We start from the raw sequence: 22017 nt of genomic DNA on the forward strand, positions 1-22017 counted from the left end.
GTTGCCTATGAGATCATTGGGCGGGTCCCTGGGTCAGGCAGCATTAAAGAGCCAGATGTTCAAATAGATATTATACGGATTTGGAAAATTGACTTAACTTTAGAATAATCATCTTCAACCATTTGGTCAAGGAGTTTTTTTTAAAAAACAAACTTCAGACTAGGGACAGATTTGCATTGTTTTGCATACTGTGTACTCTCTAGTTTGGTGTCTCTGATCGTTGTAGGAAGGAGCCTTGGTTTTTGACTGTGTTCGGTTAGGCTTGGAGGACACACGAACCAGGACAGATGTGAGCCTGCAGGCTCACATGGGTGACCTAAGGTCTGTGGCTTCATTTCAACCTGCTCACTGACTCACTGTGGGCCCATGATGTTAAAGGTGGTTCCAAGTGTGCAGTGAGCATATCCAGCATCGTTTCTGTCTTCTGTTCCATTTTCTGTGCTATTGCCTAGGTTTCGGTGTTTCCTTCTCCCCAGTTTTTGCATCTGATGGTTTACAAAATGTCTTTGATCTTCCCGTGATGCCTCTGAGATCTGGATCTAAAGAAGAGAGGGAAAGATCAAGAATAAATGAGGCCCACCTTGGCCAGGCAGGTGAGTTGGTTAGAGCGTCATTCTGATAGGCCAAAGTTTTGGGCTTGATTCCCTGGACAGAACACATACAGAGTCAGCCAATGAATGTATGAATGGGTAGAGCAGCAAGTCTCTCTCTCTCTCTCTCTCTCTCTCTCTCTCTCTCTCTCTCTAGTTAAAAATTTTAAAAAAAGGAATGAAAGAGGCCCTGCACATGTGAGCTAAGCAGATGAGTGAGGCTTTCACACAGATCTTTGCTTAATATCAGTCAGTGGAAATTCCCCCAGATGCTGAGTTGTGTGTGTGACAGGAGACTATGGGTGACTTTGAGGTTTCCTTCATTATACTTGTCTGTATTTTCCAAATTTTAAAAATCATTCTGTATTAATTACACACTGAAAGACAGCATTATAAAAATGAAGCAAGGCTACATTTCAAGTGACATGTTAGGTTATTTGGACCACTCCTCCCATTCAAAATAACTGAAAGAATGTTGAACAAATGTTGAAACAAGTCTTCTTAAAGGCATCAGAGAGCTAACAAGGGCTAAAGAATAACCAAATAAGAACCTAAAAGACAGTAGAAACAAAAATTGGGTAGAAACTGGGCTCTGAGATGGCTTTTGCCTCCGGCCATGAGCACACGTTGCCACATTCAGTTCTGACAGTTTTAAAGTGCACACACAGGAGGCAAACAATCAATGTGTTTCTCTCACATCGATATTTCTCTCTGTCTTCCCCTCTCTCTTCCACTCTCCCTGAAAATCAATGGAAAAAAATATCCTCGGGTGAGGATTAACAACTAACTAACTAAATATATCTTAGTGAAAATATAGGATAATAAAGATGAAGATAGGGTCATAAAAACAGAAAAAATTACCTTTTAGAAAGATCTTTAGAAAATCTTCAACTATCTGGAAACTAAGTAACACACTTCTAAGTAACCCAGGGGTCTAAGAAGAAATCAAAAGAGGAAGTGCCCTGAACCGAATGAAAATAAAAATGTGACATACTAAAAATTGCGGGGGGGGGGGGGGGGGTGCAGCTGAAGCAGTATTTAAAGGGAAATTGAGAGCACTAAACTCTTAGCTGTCTTAAATTAATGAATTAAATTAGAAATAAATAACAAATGCATCTCAAAATAGTTGGACATTAGGCAGCATTCTTTAATCCCAAAGAGGAGAGAATTTTGCTTTTAGCCACACTGGAGCAATGAGACTGAACTTATCATTTCTTTCAGACAACTAGAAAACTGGACAAAATGTGTCCAGTTTCATTCTCTTCCTTAGACTTCACTGTCTCCCTCCTTTTTCCTTTCCTTTTCACCCTTTCCCACCTCCCTCCTTCTATTCTTCCTTCCTTGTTCCTTGCTTCATTTCACAAAGCTTTTGAGGAACATCATGTTTTTCTCATTAGAACAAAACCTTGAAGCTGGTGTCTGGTCTTCTGTTTTGTATCCCGGGTGACCTGGTACAATGCCCACACGTTGTAGTATCCAGTTAATGAAATGATTGTCAGCCAGTTCAAACCATGACCTCATTTTGCAGCACATAAAATCTCTTAAATTTGCATTTTGCTTTTTATTTTTCTAAGCTTTCTTATATTTTCACCTGAGTCTCCCAAGGTGTCTGTGGAGTAGGCAGGCAGATTCACTATTCTTACTCTCTGTGTGGGAAATGTGCAAAGAACCACCTCATTGATACCACACGTGAGAGTACTTTCCAATTACTCTGAATACTGGTGGTGACGGTAATTTAGAAGTTGGGTCTATTGTTATTTTTTCTCTCTTCCGGATTTCAACTTGAAGACAGCAGAGGGCGTCTGACTACACAAAAGTACACTTGAAAGTTGATATATTACTAGATTTAAGATAATCCATTAAAGTTTCAAAAATATGAACTTCACTAAAATAGGTCCCTGTATTTAATCTTTTTACTGTTCTAGGATTCTGATCTCATTTCATATGTTCTATTCTCTTTCTTTCTCAGTAATGAGAATTTCAACCTTATCCGTAAATCACCATGACACATAATCCAAGAGCCTTCCAATTCAGCTTCAAGATTTTTTTGGATAATAAAAGTATTAAGCACTGCATCTACCAGACCCTTCTAAATCTTTAATAGGGAATGTGGTCCCCTTTTGCAGCCCTTAAGAGGCTGCAAATGTGCTGTGACTGAAGGGCCACTTTGCTTCAAGGTTACCTTGTATTCTTAGAAAAGCATAAAAGGATTAGGCATGTTCTTAAAGTCACACAGCACTAGAGGGAAAGTAATGATTCCCACACGGCAGTAGTGAGGACATGGCCTTTTGTAGCTCATTGTCAAAAATGATTATGTCTGAGACTCAGGAGCCAGGTTTCTGTGAAATTCTACAGCATCATCTTGATCAGCTTCCAACTGTTTTTTTTTTCTTTTATCATCACAGGTGTTATTCTTTAACAGGCAGTGCTGGAGATAGTGGCAGCCAGAATCCTATTCTACCTTTTCTTCTCATAATTTCCCCAAATTTTATTTTTATTTAAATAACTAGGTTTCTGGACAAGGCTTGCAGTTTGGAAAAGCATTCCTCCTTGGTTGATCAGAGATTAGCAAATTGATAGGATCTACGGTGCTTTTATTTTTTTTTTTAAGAAAAGTAGATCACTTCCTGGTTTATGCTTTCCCTTGGCTAAATGTTTGCCTGTGATTTTTCTTAATTTGTCAAATTTCTTTGATTAGAAGTTGTCTTCTAAGTGATGATAAGCATGATCATGCTGCTCTGTGCAAACCATAGCATTCCATGTCCTACAAGTGGTTTTCCCGTTTATTGCATTACTAGAGGCCTGGTGCACGAATTTGTGCACCAGTGGGGTCCCTTAGCCTGGCCTGTGGGATTGGGCCGAAACCAGCTCTCCAATATCCCCGGAGGGGTCCCGGATTATGAGAGGATGCAGGCCAGGCCGAGGGACCCCACCGGTGCACCATCAGGGCCAGGGAGAGACATGGGAGGTTGGCCAGCTGGGGAGGGGCAGCCGGAGGGCTCCAGGGTGTGTCCGGCCCATCTTGCTCAGGCCCAATCGGCTGGACCTCAACAGCAAGCTACCCTACCGGTCAGAGCGTCTTCCCCCTGGTGGTCAGTGCATGTCATAGCGACCAATCAACTGTCTACCCTCTGGTGGTTAGTGCATGTCATAGTGACCAATCTACTACCCCCTGGTGGCCAGTGCACGTCATAGCGAGCAGTTGAGTGGCCTTAGCATATCATTAGCATATTACACTTTGATTGGTTGAATGGCCAGCTGGACAACCGGACACTTAACATATTAGGCTTTTATTATATACTAGAGGCCCAGTGCACAAAAATTTGTGCACTCGGTGGGGAAGGGGGGTCCCTCAGCCCGGCCTGTGCCCTCTCGCAGTCTGGGATCCCTCAGGGGATGACCACCTCCCCGGGGAGTGGGCCTAAGCCAGCAGTCAGACATCCCTCTGGCAGCCCGGCAGCCCTCAGGGGATGTCCACTTGCCAGCGGGGAGCAGGCCTAAACTGCAGTTGGACATCCTTAGTGATGCTGAGGAGGCAGGAGAGGCTCCCACCACCACCATTGTACTGGCAGCTGTCAGCCTGGCTTGTGGCTGAGCAGAGCTCCTCCCATGTGAGAGTGACCTGACCACCAGAGGGCAGCTCCTGCATTGAGCGTCTGCCCCCTGGTGGTTAGTGTGTGTCATAGTGACCAGTCATTCCTAGTCATTCTGCTGTTAGGGTCAGTTTGCATATTACCCTGTTACTATATAGGATAGAGGCCTGATGCACGGGTGGGGACCGGTTGGTTTGCCCTGAAGGGTGTCCCAGATCAGGGTGGGGGTCCCGCTTGGGTGCCTGGCCAGCCTGGATGAGGGGCTGATGGCTGTTTGCAGCTGGTCACACCCCCTTCAGGGTGGGAGTCCCCACTGGGGTGCCTGGCCAGTCTGGGTGAGGGGCTGAGGGCCATTTTCAGGCTGGTGGGCAACTGAAGCTCCCAGCCTCTCCTTCTTTTCTGTTTTTTTTTTTTTTTTTTTTTTTTTTTTTTTTTTTAAATTCTGGGATTTATTTACCTTCTATGGCTGTCACTGGAGCTGAGAGCCGGCTCCAGCTCTGAGGCCCGGCTCCAGCTCTGAGGCCCGGCTCCAGCTCTGAGGCTGCGGCTGGCTGAAAGCAGGTATCTGGGGTTTTTTTAGCTTCTATAATTGAAACATTGTTGCCATCACTGCGCTCTAAGCTCTGAGGCCGAAGCTGGCTGAAAGCAGGTTTCTGGGGATTGTTTAGCTTCTATAATTGCAACATAGTTGCTTAGAGTGCAGCTCAGAGCTGGGCGGTGGCAGGCGGGGAACCTTGGCTTCCTCCATCACTGGAGCAAGCAAGCCTCCTGTTCGCTTCAGCTGCCTGGCTGCCGGTCGCCATCTTGGTTGGCAGTTAATTTGCATATCACCCTGATTAGCCAATGGGAAGGGTAGTGAAGTTACAGTTAATTACCATGTTTGTGTATTATTAGATAGGACTAGAGGCCCAGTGCACGATCCCACTGGGATCAGGCCTAAACGGGCTGTCAGACATCCCTCTCACAATCCAGGACTGCTGGTTCCCAACCGCTTGCCTGCCCGATCGCCCCTAACTGCCCTCCCCTGCCGACTTGGTCATCCCTAACTGTCCTCCCCTGCAGGCCTGGTTGCCCCCAATTGCCCTCCCTTGCTGGACCAGTCACCCCTAACTGCTCTCCCTTGCCAGCCTGGTCACCCCCATTGCCCTCCCCTGCAGGCCTGGTCACCCCAAACTGCCCTCCCCTTCAGGCCTGGTCACCCCCAACTGCCCTCCTCTGCCAGCCTGGTCACCCCTAACTGCCCTCCCCTGCTGTCCTGATCGCCCACAACTGTCCTCCCCTGCTGGCCATCTTGTGTCCACATGGGGGCAGCCATCTTGTGTGTTGGAGTGATGGTCAATTTGCATATTACCGCTTTATTAGATAGGACTAGTGGCGTGGTGCACAAAATTTGTGCATGGTGGGAGGGGGTGTCCCTCTGCCCGGCCTGCATCCTCTCTAATCTGGGACCCCTTGGGGGATGTCCGACTGCCAATTTAGGCCCGATCCCAGGGATCAGGCCTAAACCGGCAGTTGGACATCACTCTCGCAATCTGGGATCACTGGCTCCTAACCACTCACCTGCCTGCCTGATCGCCCCTAACCACTCTGCCTGCCAGCCTGATTGCCCCCAACTGCCCTCCCTTCTGTTCTGATCACGCCCAACTTCCCCCCTACCAGCCTGCTCGCCCCCAACTGCCCTCCCTGCTGGCCTGATTGCCCCCAACTACCCCCTCCGCCGGCCTGCTTGCCCCTAACCACCTCTGCCTCGGCCCCACCACCATGGCTTTGTCCAGAAGGACATCCGGTCTCCTGGAAGATCTCCTGGTCTAATTAGCATATTACCCTTTTATTAGTATAGACTAGTGGCCCAGTGCGTGAAATTGTGCACAGTAGGCCGCCCACTGCGGGAGCCAGCGGGAGCCGTGCTGCTTCTGTGGGAGGGAGGCAGGAGCCGTGATGTGCCCGCAGGAGGGAGGCGGGAGGTCCTGCTGCACCGTGGGACCCAGAGTCAAGTCCTGCTGAGCCACGGGACCCAGAGTTAAGTCCCTGCCCACCCGTGTGCTCCATGCACCTCCTGGTGACCATAACAGAGTCACGACCACAGGCCTTTTATGATATATTATATATACTAGAGGCCTGGTGCATGAATTCGTGCACCAGTGGCATCCCTCATCATGGCCTGTGGGGATCGGGCTGAAACCGGCAGTCCAACACCGCCTGCCGCTCCTGCATGCCACTCCTGCTCATCCTGGCCCCACTCTGCCTGCTGCTGCCCCCGCTCAGTAGGCTTGCTGCCGCTACACTGTGGTCTCTGGGCTGCGGTGGCCAGCCATGAGCCCTGTGTCTGGCACCCGTCTGTCAGCTGAGCGGTGCTCCCGCTTTGGGAGTGCACTGACCACCATGGGTAAGCTCCTGCGTTGAATGTCTGCACCCTGGTGGTCAGTGAGCATCATAATGACTGGCTGCTTAGGCTTTTATATAAATAGAGGATTTGAATACAATACTAAAGTGTTCTAGGGGGCAGTTCTAATTCCTCAGGCTTGATAAACTAACTACCCTTGGAGGGGAGGTGTGATTAGTCCTACTCTACCAATGAAGAAACAAGTCCTCTAACACAGGACATTTGAGGAAAGTCATGTAGAAAGCGGAATGGCAGGGTTGTACTTTTCTTTCTTTTTAAATATATTTTTATTGATTTCAAGAGAAAGAGAGAGAGAGAGAAACATCAATGATGAGAGAGAATCATTGATTGGCTGCTTCCTGCAAGCCCCCGACTGGGGATGGCAACCCTGGCCTGTGCTCTGACCTGACCAGGAATCGAACCTGGGACCCTTCAGTCTGCAGACCAATGCTGTATCCACTAAGTCAAAACGGCTAGGGCAGGGCTGTGTTTTTATTGATGAGCAAAATATCCTCAGCACCTAACAGTACTGGGGCGTTTTGTTTGGGAAAAAGGATTGTCTTCACTTAGGGTCTGTAAATCCCTGTAAGTGCACACACCGCTTTCTGGGGTTGAAGCCACAACCATCATTTCATTTCCAAAAGGGTCCCAGGTAGAAGAAATGTCGCTTCCTTACAAGTCACCAATTGGGTCACTCTACACAGGGCTAAGCACTGTGCCAGGTACAGTAAACCTGAAAGCCAGCCTTCAAGGCAAGGACGCACGGGGAGGGCAGCCGGCGCAGCCCACTACTTCGGGGCGGAGCCAGCCCCTGCAGGAGGCCCTCCTGCTCATTTCCATAGATTGTGAAATAAAGCCGCAGAGGCCCAGCCCGCATCCCGGAAGTGACGCACTTCCGCGCGCCGGCCACGAACACGTACTTCCGGCGCGCCGCGCGCCGCGCGCTTCTTGACACCAGCCTCGGTGTCCCGGGGCCGCCTCGGACCGGCACGATGGGCAAGAAGGGCAAGAAGGAGAAGAAGGGCCGCGGGGCGGAGAAGACGGCTGCCAAAATGGAGAAGAAGGTGTCCAAGCGCTCACGGAAGGAGGAGGTGAGCGGGCCGGCGGGACGGGCCCGGCCCTCGTGAGCGCTGCTCCTGCGCCCGCGCTGGCTGCCTGGCTCTGGTCCGCTGGCTGCCTCGGTCCTGCGTGGCTGGCGTCGCGGGTTTCCCCCCGCTGGGAGCTGGAGGGGCCGGTTGTTAGTGTGGGAGGACCCGGCGGCGCGCCTCTGCCAGGGGCGTGATGGGGGTGGGGAGGGGGCTGAACTTCTGAGCCTCGCGCCTCGTCTTTAAAAGAGTAATTCTCACAGCAGCCCTGCGCCCCGAGCGTCCGCGGGGCGAGTGAGACGGACATCCCTTAGCGGTTGCCGGTAACCAGCGCTCTCGTCCCTCTCTGCCCCTCGTCCACTCTCACGTTCTCTGCGTTCCCTGCTCTCTCTCTCTCTCTCTCTCTCTCTCACTCCTCCCAGCAGGGGTTGCAAATGGAACGGGGCTGCACTCAGAGCTGAGCGTTCTGCTTTCTGTTGGCTGTGGTCCTCGGGCTCCCTAACCTGGGGCAGTTTGTAACGGTTCATGAGTGTGTGCTGTGTGCCAGGCACTGTGCTCTCTGATTTTAACCCTTTGCAGTCGTTTGTCTACTCTCAGCCTCCAAAGCTTTTTTACCGTCCCGGTCGTATGTCTGCTCTCAGCCACCACAGCAAGGAACTGTACGAATCTTAACTCTATTCATTCATGTATCAGTTCATAATTTCTCTGAAAGCTCTTAAGTGTCTAAGCGACCTTGTCACGAACCAAAACATTGCCCCGACAAATCGGAGACATCGAAACTCAATATAAACAAACGCGGTCGTTCCACACTCGCCATGCAAAACACCGTGGCGAGTCAGTCGCCTTTTGAGAGTGAAGAAATCGACAAGCTTCGGAGATACTTCGCAGAATTTCAAATAAAGCTTTACAAATTACGTTTAACTGTAATCAGGCATTCTCGCTTGTTAGATATTTCAAAATGATACTCCAAAATGGCAAAAAGAAAGTTACCGAAAGAAGTGTACTGCGAATCTGATTTTCGTGAAGGAGCGTCTTCAAAACCAGGAAGACCATCGGCCTCAGATAAAGATGAAAGGCTTAATGGGAAACTGCATATATTGCGGCACTGTGAAGGTGTGAAAAGTAAAGATTGCTTTGTATGTTCGAACAGAAAGGGGTGGAAGACGCCAAACTAATTATTTTTGCGATACACGTAGTCGAAAACCAGGACTGCATATTGGAGACTGCTTTCAAAGATACCACACAATGGAGAAATATAAAATATAATTTTTACATAAAAACATGTTATTGAAACACATTATTGTCTAAACATACATCTAATGTTCAAAAAAGAATTAATAAATCTTGTTTATCCTTCATAATCTTGCATGTTATGTATCACTGCTCTTTCAGTGGAAATTAATTCCGACCAGTACGGCACCCATGTCCAAATTTAATACGACCACAAAGGATTAATCCTCACAACCCAGGGAAGCAGGTAGATTTGGCACCCCCAGCTGGCAGGAAATCGGAGTACACCGCTGTGGGTCACCCTGCTGTGAGGTGGCAAGAGGGAGTCTGAAATGGGTCCCCGGGAGGCAGAGCCTGTGCTCAACGAATAGAGTAACCAAGCCTGCTCTCAACCAGACACTCCGGTGGGAACGCCTGTCCTCCTTGCGTGATGGTGGGCGTTAGTGCCAGTTTGCACCCCCACACCTGCTGCTCCGCATTCCAGCCGCTCCTTCCTCCCGCCTTACCCGCTTTAAGGAAGATCATTTCTGAGGTGGATGACACTAGAACGGGGGTGGGCAAACTTTTTGACTCGAGGGCCACAATGGGTTCTTAAACTGGACCGGAGGGCCGGAACAAAAGCATGGATGGAGTGTTTGTGTGAACTAATGTAAATTCAAAGTAAACATCATTACATAAAAGGGTACGGTCTTTTTTTGTTGAGTTTTATTCATTTCAAACGGGCCAGATTCGGCCCGCGGGCCGTAGTTTGCCCACGGCTGCACTAGATCAGGAGCTCTGAACTAATCGTGACTCCAGTGGTCCCTTCTCCTTTCAGGTCTTTCTGTAAAATTCCAGTCGTTCGGTAATTTGTCTTGAGTACCTAATGCAGCATGTTTGGCATTAGGGACATGCTGGTCAGCGGGACAGCGGTTAGGTGAGCGAACTACCACATAGAAGCAGCAGGATGGTGGGTGCCTCCATAGACTGCTGAGAGGGTGAACACTGGCAGAGCCACTTTGGACCCTACTTTGTCAGTATCTAGACAAGTGGAAGCTACAGCCCAGTAATTACACACCTAAAGGTTTCCCTTGGAAAAACTTCCCCCAACTACACAAGCACAGGAATGGCCATAGTAGTATTGTTTATATAAACCAAAAAATGGAATTGGCCCAGATGTTCATTCAGCAGGCTGGATAGAGAAGATGTGATGGTGTGCTGTCTGCCACAATGAAAGTGAGTGGATTCAGTGTATCAAGCTATTTAGTAAAAGAGCAAGTTGCAAGAGAATTATACAGTATGACAACACTTAGGTGGGGCTGAAAAATGAAAACAACAGCAAGTCCTCACTTAAACATTGTCCGTAGGTTCTGTGTATAAGCAAAAGACATACAGGCATACCCTGTTTTATTGTGTTATTGCGCTTCACAGATGTTGCGTTTTTACAAATTAAAGGTAAGACCCTCCACCTGCAAAAAGATTACGACTTTCTTTGTTGTGATACTTGCTTTACAGTGTGGCCTGAAACGGAACCTGTAATATCTCTAAAGTCTGGCTGTGTACAGAAACCAGCTTTACTTTGTGCTAATTGGTATAAATAGGAATTAAATGCCTATGGCATCTCATCAACGTTATCATGAAATGATGTTATTGGAGGACCTGCTGTATATATATCTCAGGGATACATAACGTGTAATAAAAGTGTGAAGAAATGCTGGAGAGTAATGAGTACCCAGTTCCAGATAGTGGCTATTTTGGGGAGGTGAAGGTGGTACACTGGGGGGAAGGTGGGGGTAGTGCTGGTGGCTGTTTAGGCCAAGGGAATGATTAAAGGGACTGAGAGGAAGCCAGTGAAGCTTGGAGGGAGGAGGTGGTGTGGGAAATGAGGCTGGAGAAGAAGGAAGAATGGTCTGCAAGTGTCTGTAGATGCAGAAGGACATCTAACGTGCCTTCAGTGTGAAATGTGGAACCATGGAAAGAGGGCTGTGGGTGCGTGTATTTGGGGGGTGGGTAGAAAGGAAGGCAGGGACATATCCCAGGTCTCAACATGGGCAAAGTGGGGGAGTGAGCTTCCAGGAAGAGAATAAGGACAGAAGGGCACTTTCCTCACGACACAAAGCATGCATCACCTTTCAGGGTCTGGGGGGAGGTTTATACAGGGAACTAGGCACTGCACTGGGGGTAGGAAGAGGAGGGTCCAGTGCCACCCAGCTGGGCAGGTAAATCTCAAATCCTGTCTGCAGATGTAAAATAGAGGCCCTCTTACACAGAGCGGCTGCAGCCCGTAGTTGCCGAGCCCACAGATGTAGGCTCTGGTTTAAGCAGGCTGACAAGTCTTGCTTGCTTGGAGCTCTTATTGTTTTGGTGGGAGGGAGATGGAAACAGAAAAATAAATGAGCAAGAATTCTTATATCAGACATTGCTGTGCAAACAACAAAGCAGTGGGGTGCTCAGGGTTGGGTTTCTGAGAGGTGGTTGAAGATGCTGGTGTGAACTCTGGGTGGGCTTGTCTAAGGGGCAGGCCCTTCATGAGGAGTGTGAAGGTTTGGAATTAGATGATATGTGCAAGCATCCACATTTCCAAGAAAACTACCTGTAAGTCTGTGGACAGTGGGTAGCTGACCCAGGCCTCTGACCCCATAGTAGGGTTTAAGAAACATCTCACATGTGACTGCTTGTCTGCCTTTAGGAAGACCTTGAAGCTCTCATAGCCCATTTCCAGACACTAGATGCCAAAAAGACTCAGATCGTGGAGACGCCCTGCTCTCCCCCTTCACCAAGGTAAGTGAGCAGGACTCTCATTATAGTTTTCTTATGTACATTGGAAACCGCTTTATATAGGCAGCATGTCATCATAAACAGCCAGGCACTTGGGACACTTTCCTCATTAAAACCTGTTCTGATTAGCTCCCACAAAACATTTTTTCACTTCTTCTGAAGAATGGCATGAGGCTATTCAGCTCATGCAGAAACATGGGACAGTTGAGGTCTCAGCCTGCTTACCTGGGAAATTGTGCCAGGTTTGAAAGCTCCCAACTGGTAACAATTTGTGGACTGAAGTGTTGTCCTAATGAGCTTTTCTTTGGCTCTTAAGCTATTCTAAAATTTCCTATCATGGGTAGAAAACTTAAAATCACAAAAGCTTTTAGCTGTGTTCATTTGTATTGCTTTTAAATTATAGTGAAAAAAATGTGATCATTAAATATAAATTGTGTATAAGCCATTTTAAATGAATTTGTAAATTATGTGACAATTTCAAAGTTTTTTGTAGGATTTCAAACACTTGTGGGAGGAGCGGAAATGAGCAGGTTTTGGTTTTCATCTGACTTCAAAATTCTCTGCGTCAGTTCTTCTTGTCTTCTGAATTCCAGTTGTTTTATAGTTTGGTTTTGGGCTCTGTGATTTTTCTATGTGCCAGCAGTGCAGAGGCATGACACAGAATGCACTGAGTGAGAGAAGGCCAAGTGACCCTGATAATGAGATAGATACCGTGTCCTTTAGAGAAGGGGAAGCATGTTAACTTCACAAGCATCTGGGACTGTTTGAGAAATGATTTGCTTCATTGCCCTCAGATTAGTCTCCCTGGAGCTGTTGTCAGCCTGAGTGGAGGCCTGGGGTCCAGCACTTCAGGAAGGGAGGTGGTTATAGTGCTGCCGTCACTTCAGTGAGGTGCAGGTGATGGCTCTGCCACCGAATTCCGATGACCTGGGACCCAGATTTAATTATCACCTGTTAGAGGGCTGGGGTTGGCGACTTGATTAGCCCCTGAGCCAAACAACCTGACACAGCAGCTCCCAGAGTTGGAAGTCCTTCCTGTTCTTCATTTAATAAGTTTCATTAGGAATCTTGTTTTATTTTCCCCTTTGTTCAGCATGTTATCGTTGGGGCCAAACAAGTCCCACTTGTGGTAAATGTACTTTTCATTTGACTTGTTGAAGTAAACAAATCCTTGAGATCTTTAAGGCTTCATATGTACAACACCCCTGAGGGAAGCCACTTGTGTACTGATTATTTTTGGGTGACATTTTATTTTTTTAATTTATTTTTAAAAATATATTTTATTGATTTTTTACAGACAGGAAGGGAGAGGGATAGAGAGTCAGAAACATCGATGAGAGAGAAACATCGATCAGCCGCCTCCTGCACATCTCCTACTGGGGATGTGCCTAAAACAAAGGTACATGCCCTTGACCAGAATTGAACCTGGGACCCTTCAGTCCGCAGGCCGACGCTCTATCCACTGAGCCAAACCAGTCAGGGCTTGGGTGACGTTTTAGAACTTTTCTAAAGTAATGTTGCCCCAAAAGCCAGGTTTAATGTCAGGATATAATTTGAAAGGTTGGTGATTCCCTGGGTCAGCTGGGAATGCTCCCTTACAGTTGATGGAGCTGAGGCCTGAGATTAAGACCTTTTGGTTGGTAATCTTAGTCACTTCTCACCTCCTATCTCTCCATCATATTATGGTAACAAAACCATGAAAATGACCAAGTTTTGTAAGTGTGTACTAGTATATCTCCCAAGTATTGGCTGAGGTGTAATTTAATGGGGAAATAAGGATGTGGTGCACAGCTGCCTCAGTGCTCTAGCGCAGTGGTACTCAGACCACTGCTGGTCCCTGAGGTCTGAAAGGTCGGCGACCGCTGCTCTCGTGTGTCTGTGACTTGGAGAAAGTGGGCGTAGACAGGCATGGACAGCAGTGGCACTTAGGTACTCTGTGCCTAAGTTGAATTGTCTCCCAAGTGTGTTGGTTACTTTTCCACAGAAAATTAATGTGGTAAGTGAAAAAAAAGATTTATGGTCAAAGAACTTTGGGAAACTGGTTTCCTCTTCTTGAAAATATTTTTTATTGTGATAAAATATATATAACATAGAATTTGCCATTTTAGCCATTTTTAACTGAACAATTCTGTGGAATTACTTACATTCACAATGCTATGCAACCATCACCACCATATATTTCTAAAAATATTCATCGTCCCAATTGCTCTATACCAGGGGTCCTCAAACTTTTTAAACGGAGCCAGTTCACTGTCCCTCAGACCGTTGGAGGGCTGTACTATAGTTTAAAAAAAACAACTATGAACAAATTCCTATGCACACTGCACATATCTTATTTTGAAGTAAAAAAACAAAACGGGAACAAATACAATATTTGTACTTGTATGTGGCCCACGGGCCGTAGTTTGAGGACCCCTGCTCTATACCCTTTAAAGCAGTCGCTCTCCTAGTCCCTGGTGACCTCTACCCTACTTTCTGTCCCTCCGATTTGCCTGTTCTAAATATTTCATCTAAGTGGAGTGATACAATATCTGTCCTTTTGTGACTGGCTTTTTTCGCTTAGCTTAAAGTCCTCAAGGTTTGTCCATGTTGTATCATGAATCCGAACATTATTTCTTTTAAGACTGAACAGTATCCATGTGCGGATGGGCGGCATTTTATCCATTCATCCATTGATGGACGCTTGGGTTGTTTCCACTTTGAGGCTATTGTGACTAATGCTCCAATGAACGTTACTGTTTTCAGTTTTCTTGACTACATACCTGGGAGTGGAAAAGTCTGTTTAACTTTTGAGAGACTGTTTGCCACAGCAGCTGCACTATTTTAACACTGGGTTCTTCACTGCAGAATTTCTCAGCCTGTAAGGTGTTTCTGTATACAGTAAATCCCCAAGAGAAAAATTGAGTTTTCACATTTCCCAACTTAATTGACCTTGAAACTTTTTTGTTTTTTCCTGAGAAGCGTCTTTTGGCGTTAGTGTGATAGCATTCATCTGGGGCATACCACTCAAGGGGACTTTGAAGGAAAGGCATTTTCCAGTCACTGACCTTCTCATTCACCACAACTTCAATTACTTTTCACTGAAATGGTCAGAATGTATGTATGATTTCCTTATAGCTATTCCTTTGTCCTCATGTGTAAAATAAGTAGAAAGTTATTTGCCATTTTTTTCTAGATGGAAGATGTCTGGAATATATATTGAAATGCTTAAATACTGGACTTTTAAGAGCAGTTTTGATTGTGAATTAAGAGGATAGACCCTTAAAATAAGACAGCTGTGGGAAATTTGGCACATAAGTAGGAGTACCTGGACTTGTCACTACCTGATGATGATAGCCAGATGCTGTGGGAGTAGTGCAGGTCCAGCTCTCCTGGGACAGGGAGCCTGGGTATTAGTATCATGGATGAGACTGCTTTTAAGGGTGGTACCTTGGCTCTGTTCTCAACTGCAGGCTCCTCTTTCACAAAAGTTAGAAAAGACTTATCCCTGATGAAGCACTCTGCTGGAAAAGAGTATGGTCTCAGATTGGGCGTCAAATGGTTTGGCTTTGTGTTGATCTGCTGGTTTTGTCTCTTGCAGGTTAAATGCCTCTCTCTCTGCTCATCCTGAGAAAGATGAATTAATCCTTTTCGGAGGTGAATATTTCAATGGCCAAAAAGTAAAGTATATATTTTTTTCTTTCCTTTGCAAATTTCCATCGGTCTCATTTGGAGTAAAATTTATTTAAAACAGTGATATCAAATACTCATTGGTCCTTTAACTCCCTCCCACGTGTCCTGCCTCCTGAGCTGTCAGGACTGGCATGTGATGTCCTTGACAAGCTATCAGCATGCTTTTGTGACCTTTAGGGTAACTCTTTTTACTGCCTTGAGGTTGCCAGCATTCTACTCATTCAGGTTGATTGTCCATGTTTTCTTCCTCATGATGGGTTTCCAAAGTTGTTTTGAATTGGAAAAGTACTGATCACTTTTAGATCTAATTTTTATTTTTAAACAGGCCAGAAAGACTGGTGTTTCAGAGTTGTATGTGAAACAGTTACAAAGCATGAAGTTTACCTTCCCTGCATGGTAGACAGATGGTATTTTACTTTGTGTCATCATCCCAAAGGATGCAGGGGACCAGCTGCACCAGCCCTGTATTGATAAGATTTACATTGCTTTAGGAAATACATTTTCCAGGGCAGGCTAGCGATAGGTCCTTCTTTCCACTTACTGTCACTTGCATGGAAGCATCATTCATGTCAGTAAAGTTCCTCTTCCTTCCTGCAGACGTTTTTATATAATGAACTCTATATCTACAACATCAGGAAGGACACCTGGACCAAGGTTGAAATCCCCAGTCCACCTCCGAGGCGCTGTGCTCACCAGGTATGTGTCAGTACTAACCCTTAGCCTTCCCTCTGTTCCCGTTGGGGCTTTACCCTGAGGATTCTGTTAGGGACTTTTAGAATTGGTAAATGACAGGCAGCCTTGTATAGAGACCGGGTCTTGCACATGGTCCTCACTTTGCTGTTTTCTAACTTGGGCTTGTTTTTGAACTTCTTCACATGTCAGTGTCTTCATCTGTAAGATAGGGAGATGAATACCTGCTCCTCCAGGTGGTGCAAAGATCATATGAAATAATGTAGGTAAAAATACCGAGTGTGGTGCCTGGCATATGGTCGGCAAATTGCTGCTTTTCCGTTTGAGTGAAAGAGGCTCCTATAGGCCCAAGATCGGATGACTAGAGAGATGAAAACAAGAAAACTGACCAAAGAGTGGTGTAAATGCTGCATGGAAAATAATTATTGTAGAATGAATGAGTCATAAACAGGGTAATGAAGGAGAAGCGCTAAACCAGATGTTGTTGGCTGGCTTCTGCTTACCCCAGGAGAGCTCTGCCAGAGCTGGTTACCTATCAGGGAAGGGTCCTGGTTTCAGTGTCTATAAAGTTACATGAGGACAGACACTTGGTCTTGTTCATTATTATAACCCAGTACTCGGAACAGTGTCGGGGCACAAAAAAACCCCAAAACCAAACAAACACCAACAATTTAAATGACTGACACCGCTCCAGGGTGGAGAAAGGTGGTCATAGGAGCCCGCCATGTGTACGTGGTTCTCCTTTTTCCGATTTGTGCTTAGAAATAGCCTACTGCTCTGAAATTGGGTGGGAGGAGGACCTGTCTGCCTGAATTGCATGAGCATCTTGTGCACATGAAGGCTTGCAAGCATTTAGACTGGTTTATCTTCTGGAAAAGAGGAAGGCACTTGCTTTCAGGTTTAAATATTAGATTTAGTAAGCTTGGATTTTAATAAATAAATGGATTTTGATAAATTCCAAGTTTGTTTACCAGAGCCCTCTCCAGTTCTGAAGAGTGAATGATCTGCCCCAGAAAAGCTAAGGACTAAGTCCTGTCTTGTCCCAGTGGTGAGCACTCTTGAGTCCCCAGTCCTCCCAGATGCCTCATCAGATTCCTGGGCCCTAAGAAAGCTGATATCTCAATGGAGCAGTCAAGCTTCATGCCTATGTCACATAATGCAGTCTAGGGGTTTCTTTTTTGTTTATTTTCTTTTCTATTTTAATCAATAGTTACTGTGTCCTTGAAGAATTAGAGTCATGAAATTCAATTCTTTGAGATTTTTAAATTCAGGTATTTTGGCAGGGTGCTCAGCAGGCTCTGATCCATATGCATGCTTGATAAAGACTTTATTAGTCTAGGGCAGTGATGGCGAACCTATGACATGCGTGTCAGATGTGACACGCGAACTCATTTTTTTGGTTGATTTTTCTTTGTTAAATGGCATTTAAATATATAAAATAAATATCAAAAATATAAGTCTTTGTTTTACTATAGTTGCAAATATCAAAAAATTTCTATATGTGACATGGCACCAGAGTTAAGTTAGGGTTTTTCAAAATGCTGACACACTGAGCTCAAAAAGGAGCCATCACTGGTCTAGGGCTTAATAATATCCTTGGAATTAAGATTGGCTTGCTGTTTATGCTGTGAATATCACAATGAATTGTAGTGATGGGAAACAGAAAATTGGTTACAGATTTTTTTTGCGTAAAGGTCATTACAGTTCAAATTCTACATTAAATTTGAGACATAAAAGTCTCCTCATTATAGACTAGAGTAATGAATATGATGTTAGAATCCGTGGACTTTATCTTTTCTTAAATCAATTAGAGCAAAAAGAGTAGAAAGAGAAAGCTTATACATATACCCTTTATTCTTTTCTCCTAGGTCCTGTATTTTGGGATGGGGTGGAGTTTTTTTTAGTGTGTAATTTGAGAGTTTAGATGGCCTTTTGTAAAATGAATACAGCCCAGTGAGAAAAAATAAAGGGTCATAACATCTGCCGAATGTGTGATTAAGTGACGTGAGAGAAGAAGGGAGTATTCAAACTCTTGTGCCTGGCCTGTTGAGGATACGAGGAATGAAACTGTTGAGAATCGAGGGCTGTGTGAGAAAGAGGCGGCAAACATCGTGAGTTCCCAAAAGTAATGACTAAAACTCACTCAAAACAAAATGCATTATCTCATAAAATAGAAAAAAAGTTTTATATGTATATAATAAAGAGCCAGGGTTGTAACGATCGATTATGATCAAAGGCTCGACCAGACCGGATGTCAGTGCTGGGTTGTGGTGACCCAGCACTGACTGGGGCTGCTGCGGGCTCCCCGGCTCAGCACTGACTGCCTAGGGCAGTGATGGCGAACCTATGACACGTGTATCAGAGGTGACACGCGAACTGATATTTTTGGTTGATTTTTCTTTGTTAAATGGCATTTAAATATATAAAATAAGTATCAAAATATAAATCTTTGTTTTACTATGGTTACAAATATCAAAAAATTTCTATATGTGACACCGCACCAGAGTTAAGTTAGGGTTTTTCAAAATGTTGACACACCGAGCTCAAAAGGTTCACCATCACTGACCTAGGGGACTGCAGATCAGGTCCGGAGAGAGGTCTGCAGAGAAAGAGGCAGGGTCTGATCCATAGCCTCTGTGGCAGCTGTTGATTAGAACTTGCCTCTCTTTCTCTCCTGGCCTGGCCAATAGCTGCACCTTCATTTCTCTCTAGGCCTCCACTGGGGCTGCTGATCAGCCCCACCTTTCTAATCAGGCCCCACTGATAGGCCTAGAGACACTGACTGGTATAGAAACTGACCAATCAGAACCAAATCTGGGTAACTGTGAGGAGCCAATGGCTGCCTAGGAGGCGGAGCTTTTGACACTGACTGGCATAGAAACTGACCAATCAGAACCAAATTTCCTGACAGAGGAGGGCAGTTGGGGGCGAGATCAGGCTGGCAGGGGAGGGCTGTTGGGGGCGATCAGGCAGGCAGAGGCAGTTAGGGGTGATCAGGCAGGCAGGCAGAGAGGTTAGGGGCCATCAGGCAGGCAGGCAGAGGGGTTAGGGCAGGGGTGGGCAAACTTTTTGACTCGAGGGCCACAATGGGTTCTTAAACTGGACTGGAGGGCCGGAACAAAAGCATGGATGGAGTGTTTGTGTGAACTAACATAAATTCAAAGTAAACATCATTACATAATAGGGTACAGTCTTTTTTTTTTTAGTTTTATTCATTTCAAACGGGCCGTAGTTTGCCCACGGCTGGGTTAGGGGCACTCAGGCAGGCAGGCAGGTGAGTGGTTAGGAGCCAGTGGTGCCTGATTGTGAGAGGGGTCGCTGATTGGAGTGGGTGCAGGCTGGGCTGAGGGAACCCACTCCTCCTATCCCCCCCCCCCCCCCGCAGGAATTTCATGTACCGGGCCTCTAGTCCTATTAATAAAAGCCTAATATGCTAAGTGTCAGGTTGGCCAGTTGGCCGTTCAGTCAAAAGCATAATATGCTAATGATATGCTAAGGCCGCTCAACCGCTCACTATGTCATGCACTGATGACCACCAGGGGGCAGATAGTTGACCCGTCGACTAGTCACTATGATGTGCACTGACCACCAGGGGTAAGATGCTCTGACTGGTGGGTTAGCTTACTGCTGGGGTCCGGCTGATCAGGACTGAGTGAGATGGGCCAGACACACTCTGGAGCCTTCCCACAGTCCCTCCCCAGCTGGCCAACCTCCCATGTCCTTCCCCGGCCCTGATCGTGCACTGGTGGGGTCCCTTGGCCTGGCCTGCGCCCTCTCGCAATCCGGGACCCCTCGGGGATGTCAGAGAGCTGGTTTCGGCCTGATCCCGCAGGCCAGGCCAAGGGACCCCACCAGTGCACAAATTCGTGCACCGGGCCTCTAGTGGGTTAATAACAAATGTCACCTGTGTTCTTATTGGCCTTTGTGCATTAATAAGCAGTAAGTAGTTTATGGAGAAAAGTTATTATATACAAAATGTTTATTTGTGAAATAAGTGGAATTCCACTAACAGTATTCAGTTGAACTGCTGCAAGTGTTAATTTCCAACTTAATAATCGCTTCATTACGTTCCATCCGAGCAGGCATTGCAAGACTCCTAGATTTTTTCACTCAGGAAATATTGAGTATCTTTTACATGTAAGGCACCATTCTAGGGCTGGGGCATAGGTACAAAAAAAAGACAAATTTGCGATTTCCTATGATGTCCCATATTATGTGTTTTCTTTGGTCCTGATGGTGTTGCATGTTTTTAGAACTTGGCTTTCACAAAGCTGAACCATGTGGCTGATATTAGAATCCATTCAAGTCTCTGTTATTTTGGACTCCATTGGGCTTTTTTTTTTTGCCTTTGGAGGGAGAGTGTTATGTTATCTTAAAGCTTTTCAGACACGATTTTATTCCAGTTGAGACAACAAGCCCAAATGCTTGGGAAGCAAATAGCCTCATAGGACAGATAGAACAGAAGATGCTAGAGAGGATGGCTTCGCCTTGTCCTGGAGCAGGGCTGTCCTACGTTGTTCACTTGGTCACTGGGTGGTGCTTTGCCTGTGTTAGATCCAGAGAGAGAATGTTGGTTGTGTCAGTTTAAACAGTTATCTCAAAACCACTATGTGTATTTGTGCATGAATATATATATTTAAAGGTGTTTTATTTTTATAGCTTTGTTTCCAAAATACATAAATTAATCTCCCGTAAGAGAGCCTGGGGCTAGAAATACTTTCTGTAAGTTTGACAGTGCAAAGGGGAGTGAGCAGTGAGTAGAGGAAAGGTCTGCTTCTATCTCAGTCCAGCCAGTGACTTCGTTTCTTTCTAGAGTCCAGCCAGCTTCCTTTTGGAGAGCTGATGTAGGCCAGCTCACACCTCAGTTATCACTTCTATATGCAGAAGAATTCTTATCTTACAAGGACATTATAAGAAGTAATTTTGTTGAAATGCTTTCACTTTTTTCAAGGTAAACACTTTAAGACATTCCTTATGCTGTTGTTCTCATATATTTTATTTCCATATATATTAGAAGCCTCACAGTGATGCACTGTTATTATTTTTGCTTTAGACAGTTATTATTTAAAGAAACTTTAAAGAAAGAAAACTATCCTATATTGATTTACAAATTTACCATTTTCAGCACACTTCATTCCTTGTTTAGATCTATGTTTTTGTGTAGGAATGTCTTTTGTTCAGCCTAAAACTTCATTTATCATATCTTGAAGTGCAGATCTACTGGCAACAAATTTTTTTTCAGCTTTTTTCTTAAGATAAAATGTCTTCAGTTTATATTTCATATATTTTTGCTAGATGCGGCATCGTAGGTTGACAACTGTTTTCTTTTAGCACTTGAAAGATGTTCTGTTTTCTGGCTTCTAGTGTTCTAAGGAGAGGCCAATCATCGTTCTTATCTTAATTTTTCTGTATTCAGTCTGTCATTTTTCCCTTCTATGGCAGCTTAAAAGATTTTATCTTTGGTTTTACAGCAATTTTTATTTTTTTAAAATATATTTATTGATTTCAGAGAGAGAGAGAGAGAGAGAGAGAGAGAGAGAGAGAGAGAGAGAGAGAGAGAAACATCAGTGATGAGAGAAGCATTGATCTACTACCTCCTGCACACCCCCTATTGGGGATCGAGCCTGCAACCAAGGGCATGTGCCCTGACTGGGAATCAAACCATGACCTCCTGGTTCATAGGTTGACGCTCAACCACTGGGCCACACTGGTTGGGCAACAGCAATTTGATTTTGATGTATCTTTGTGATTTTCTTGAAGTCCAAATTATATGTGTGTTAGACTATTTAATATTATCCAACAGGGCAATGAGTCTGTCTTGTCTTTCCCCCCCCACCCCCGCCAACCCCCACCCTCAGTCTTTTTTCTCATTTCATTTTGGTAGTTTTAATTGTCCTTCAAGGTAAGTGGATATGCTGAGAACTTGTGAGTTATTTACTTTATGGTATTTCAGCTCTAGAAGTTATTTGGTTCTTAATTATTGTTTCCATGTCTGTTTATTATGTTCTTGTTTTCCT

General features: G+C 45.4%; 1 protein-coding gene across 5 annotated transcripts in view; it reads left to right on the forward strand.

Annotated features, from left to right (window-relative positions):
- The first annotated feature begins 7479 nt into the window (after positions 1-7479).
- The window catches only part of KLHDC4 (kelch domain containing 4), a 48593-nt gene continuing 34055 nt past the window's right edge, over positions 7480-22017 (forward strand). For 2 of the 5 annotated variants that reach the window (XM_059667123.1, XM_059667124.1), the window contains exons 1-4: positions 7480-7657; positions 11550-11641; positions 15219-15297; positions 15908-16006. In XM_059667123.1, the coding sequence (XP_059523106.1) occupies positions 7559-7657; positions 11550-11641; positions 15219-15297; positions 15908-16006 (369 nt within the window). In that variant the 5' untranslated portion in view covers positions 7480-7558. Of the gene's footprint in view, positions 7658-11549; positions 11642-15218; positions 15298-15907; positions 16007-22017 lie in introns of those variants that run through there. The other 3 variants (XM_059667122.1, XM_059667126.1, XM_059667125.1) reach the window with 3 other exon arrangements.

The sequence above is a fragment of the Myotis daubentonii genome, chromosome 15 (assembly GCF_963259705.1).
Source record: "Myotis daubentonii chromosome 15, mMyoDau2.1, whole genome shotgun sequence".
Taxonomy (NCBI): Eukaryota; Metazoa; Chordata; class Mammalia; order Chiroptera; family Vespertilionidae; genus Myotis; species Myotis daubentonii.